This window comes from Pteropus vampyrus, unplaced genomic scaffold, assembly GCF_000151845.1.
Source record: "Pteropus vampyrus isolate Shadow unplaced genomic scaffold, Pvam_2.0 Scaffold23, whole genome shotgun sequence".
NCBI classification, from domain to species: Eukaryota; Metazoa; Chordata; class Mammalia; order Chiroptera; family Pteropodidae; genus Pteropus; species Pteropus vampyrus.
The window spans coordinates 4,049,853-4,054,424 of NW_011888804.1; the positions used below are offsets into that span (position 1 = coordinate 4,049,853).

General features: G+C 53.4%; 1 protein-coding gene across 1 annotated transcript in view; it reads right to left on the reverse strand.

Moving 5' to 3' along the window:
• Nucleotides 1-3,377: 3,377 nt before the first annotated feature.
• The window catches only part of LHX5 (LIM homeobox 5), a 9,347-nt gene continuing 8,152 nt past the window's right edge, over nucleotides 3,378-4,572 (reverse strand). Inside the window, exon 5 of the mRNA XM_011355832.1 lies at nucleotides 3,378-4,028. Within this exon, the coding sequence (XP_011354134.1) occupies nucleotides 3,661-4,028 (368 nt within the window). The 3' untranslated portion in view covers nucleotides 3,378-3,660. The remainder of the gene's footprint in view (nucleotides 4,029-4,572) is intronic.

The following is a 4,572-nucleotide window of genomic DNA, read 5'->3' on the forward strand; positions in this document are numbered from 1 at the left end:
TTCCGGTCAGGAGATGGGTATTCTCATAATCCGAGCTGGAGAGGTAATTTATTCTGTTTATATCTTTTTACTGCACGACAAGGCTTGGGAGCAGGAGCCCTCCACAGCCATTCTGCATTTTAAATATTAGTCCTAAGCACAGTGGGTCAGCTCTCATGCTCTGTGGGGTGTTTATTTCGGGGCAGGAGGACAGGGATGGAAGTGGGGGAGAGCATGCATGACGGGAGCTGGGGTACATGTGCTTTCAATTGTCCGGTCTTGGCCAGAATTACAACCTAGGGGTAGCAAGGGGGAGGCTATCTCCTCCTTTCCCCAAAGCTGGAGGGCACAGTCAGGGGTATACCTGACAGTATTTTTTTTCCCTCTCGGAAATCTTTTATTTTTAAATGATAATAAATACAGGTGATGAAGAGATAGAAGGAGATAAACAGATACATTAAAGGAGGAGAGGGATTGGGGGGAGGGAGAGAGAAGGAAACGAGGGCAAGCAGAGAAAAGTGGACGGCCTTGGCAATTTTCATTATGCTCTTTGCCCTTCCGGCTCGCTTTGTTTAACCCAGGAAAGCATTTTAAACAAAACCCAGTGAGGTTGCAGGCAGCCAGAATTAGCATCTATTAGACCTTTTCTTAAACAATCTCTTTTTCTGGCAGCTGGAGTACCTTCATTTCGTTTTTTATTCCTTCACTCACTCGTTTGTCCATTCGATTGTTCGTTCATTCATTTATTGACTCATCCATGTAGTTACTAGACACAGAATGAGAACTTACCTAGGCCAGGCTTTGGGTCCAGGGACCATGTAGGCTGTGGAAGCAGAAGTTCTTGATTTCAAAGTGGGCTCTGTTCCTCCTCAGCCATGTGACCCCAGGCAGCTCCCTTCACCTCTTGGGCCTCAGTTTCCTCATCTGCAAAATGGGGATGACAACATTCATCCTGAAGGGGCCTTGTGAGGACCGAACTAGACTCTGGGCAGTGGTCCTGCAAGTTTGGGGGCATCAGAATCAACGGGGTGCCATACCGGGGAGCAATCCCAGCCATGTGCTGAGGGCCCTGGGAATATGCATGTTCAACAACAAGCATCGACCTCTGGTCACTCTTTGAGAAAATGGTCATGGGTATCCAGGGACAAATGTCCCATCCCAACACTCCCCTTTCTCCACCCAGCCTTCCTTAGGAACTGCCTCCCTAACCAAGTGCACCCAATGCCATTACTGCGACACTGCAGTGCCACCACCACAGGGTGGGGTGGGGGAGGGCTTTCTCCTTTCAGAGCCCATTAGGCACTTGGGGAGTTGACATGGAGGTAGGATGGAGCTGTTTTTGACAAGGGTCCCCCTCTCTTCCCTTGTCATCCTCCAAGGAAGCTGGTACGTGTCTGTCTGTGTGTGCTTGTTTGTGTGCATGTGCGTGTCTATGCATTTGTGGGAGGATGGGACCTAGATTTCCTGAACCTTGGCCACTGGTTAAATTATCTCTCTCCGACATGGATGAAAGGCCACTGTGAGCCCAATTTACAGTAGAGCAGACCAAGGCTCAGAAGAGTGACACGGTGACCAGCCAGGTTCCTGCTCCGTTCTGCCTCGATCTGACTCCGGGTTGACCTCTCCTCCCAACCCCCTCATTTGAGAACACTCAGAGGAAGGGTAGCGGGCGGTCAGCTCCAAGTACCGATCGTGACCCCAGAAGTGAGCATCCCGCTTGAAATCTGGGACTTGATGGGCCCCCGGGGTTATTCAAATATGTCCCCACTCCCACTGCTCCCAGGCTGAAGTTGGCGTGCGAGGGGCACCTATATGCTCTGTGTATATGTGTGTAGGATCTCTAGTTTTTAAGTGAAAAAAAAAAACAAAAAACAAAAAACCTTTGGAAAGAGATGCATCCACTATAGTACCACGTGCTTGAGATTCTGGGTGATTCCATTTTCTTCTTTTTGTTTAGCCAACATTTCTAAATTTTCCACAATGAGCAAGGAGCATTTGTCTGATAAAGACAAACGCACCGCCAAGGAAAAGAAAAGAGAAAGCCAGGCCACCTTGCGTTCTTCTTCTGAAGTCCACATAAGAGAAAGACAGGAGTGGAAGTTCTTAGCACGTGCCCATTCCATGGGGGTTCCTTTCTCCCCATCTGCCCGGACCTCCCCCTTTCCTTTCCCTGCCACCGCTAACATGGGCAAGCCCCCGCCCCTCCCCCCAAGCTTGGGCAAAAGGGATCCGAATGTCCGGCGGACAAACACATCACACATCCATCCATTCATCAAATATTTTAAAGGCTTGCTATGTCCCAGGCAGGTTTGTGCAAGATTGGGGTATTACATAAAGCATGGGGAGATACTGTGCCTGGCACATAGGAGTGGTCACAAAAAAAAGGCAGCCACTTTCCTTACCTAATAGTTATCAGAAGAACCCCCCCATTTAGACAAAGAGAGGTTTTTGCACCTATCAAGTCTGTTTTATGTCAGCAACAAGAACCAGAGAAAAGAATAATTCCATTCACTCCAAATGACTACGAAGAGAGACAAAAAAAGAAATCCACACAGCGCTGAGGGAAAAGAATTTTTTTATTAATCTTTCTTTTTTAAAAAAGTTGATTTTTTGTTTTTTTTTTTTGTGGTATTTTTTTAGGTAAACCTCTTTCTGCTTCCCCTCCCTCACTCTGCCCACCCTCCTCTTAAAAATATAAAAATGTCCAACCCCAGATAACTAGAGTACAATAAATAAACAGTAAACACAAAAACATACTTTATTTGTTTCTTCTTTATACAAAATAAGGAAACTAGAAGCGTTCACCTTCCAAAAAAGTATAATACTGTACATCCTGACGACCCAGCCTCCAGGCCCCGGTGCAGGGAGGGTGGTCTGTGGGCCACAGCCCAGAAATCTTGGCGCCTTGCCCAAGGGGAGAGCAGGGTGAGCGAGCGATCGAGTCTGGCCTGGACCCCCGGGCTCGAAATAAATGCCAAAGTAAGGAAGGACGGGGTGGCCTGGCCCAAGGCTGGAGATGTCCACGACCGCTCCACCGTCCTAGGCAAGCAGACCTTGATCCTCAGGGTTGGCCACCAGGGGGTGCCAACGCGCAGGCGGATTTGTCTTCCAGTGACACCCCCGTTCAAGCGTGTTTCTCTCCCGCTTTCTCTCGAGCCTTCTCTTTCTGGCCGGCGCTCTCGCCGTCGCCTCTCTTCCTCATTTTGCTCCCTGTCCTCTCTCTCCGTCCAATCTCTCTTTTTCTTATCTTGTTTGAAAGATGAGGAAAGCAGAGTGAGAAATACGATTACAAAATACCACTCTGATGGCGGAGAGGAGGGAAAATTCGTCTCCGCCCCTTGGCCTCAACCGTCTCTTGGTCCAAAGAGGTGGTGGGTGGGGAGTCGGGGAAGTCTACAGCGTGCTTGAGAACTCTTGACCCTCTGCAGTATTGACTTTGGTCCCAAGAAATTGCTCGAGGCTGCCGGGAGAGCGCTGGCGGAGGGCCGGGAGTCCCGGAGCGCCCGCGGGGTGCAGATGGGGGTCGGTCCCCCTCCGCGCCCAGCCGAGATGCAGCTGCCAGTTGAGTGCGGACCCGAGAGAGAACCCCTGAGGGAGCCCCCCGGCCACGGCCGCGTCGGGCGTTTTGCTTTGGGGAGGCTGCGTCTGGGGGTGGGGGTGGGGCGGCCTGGCCTGGTGGCCTTACCACACGGCGGCCTCGTTGAGCTCGGGGTTGGGGTGCGACAGGGGTCCGCTGTAGCCGCTGGCGCCGCTCATGGGGAAGGGCGGACTGGGTCCCCCGCTGAACACCTCGCCTGGCAGGGGGTGCAGAGCACCCGGCAGGCCCGGCTCAGGGCTCGGTGTGTCCGGGTGCGAGATCATGTCGGTGAACCTGGGGTTGTCGGCGGCGTGTGGCCCGGCCAGCGGCGGCTCCAGCGCACCCAGCGGCGTGGAGCCGGGCCCCGAGGCGGCCAGGAAGCTCGAGTCGGCCGGTGACTGCGCCTGCGACGGCGGGCCGTGCGCGAAGAAGTCGTAATTGCCTCCCGGCCCGTAGTAGTCGCCTTGGTAGTCTGCGGAGGGGGCGGGGAAGAGACAGGGGAGAGGTGAGAGAGAGCGAGGGCCGTGAGCGACTCGGACCGGGGGAGGGGACCTGGGAGGCTACGGCCAGAGACGCACGCACGGACTTGGTTGGGGCCGCCTGGAGAGGTCATTAACGGGGCACCTTGCGACACTGATTCTAGGTTAGAGACCCAAGGAGAGGCCTGCTGAGGCCAAGGGTGAGGGAGGCTGGAGGTGGCTGCGGCCGAGATGAAGACCCAGGGGTCAAGTTGGGAAGAGAGAGACAATGAGAGATGCAGAAAAGGAGAGAGAGACACAGAAGCGCCAGGGAAGAGACTCAGAGATGCTAAGAGACAGAGCGAGAGATGCTGAGACTTCAGTCAGAGGTTCCCCGACCCAGGAGGATGGAGCGAGGCCGCGGCTGCGGCGGCGCAGAGACAGGGAACCATTCCAGACAGTGTCTTCGAGTCGGTGCAAGATGCACAGAGAGCGAGAGAGACACTGAAACGGCGAGAGCCAGAAGCAGCGAGAGATCGGCAGAGGACGAAGTGGAAG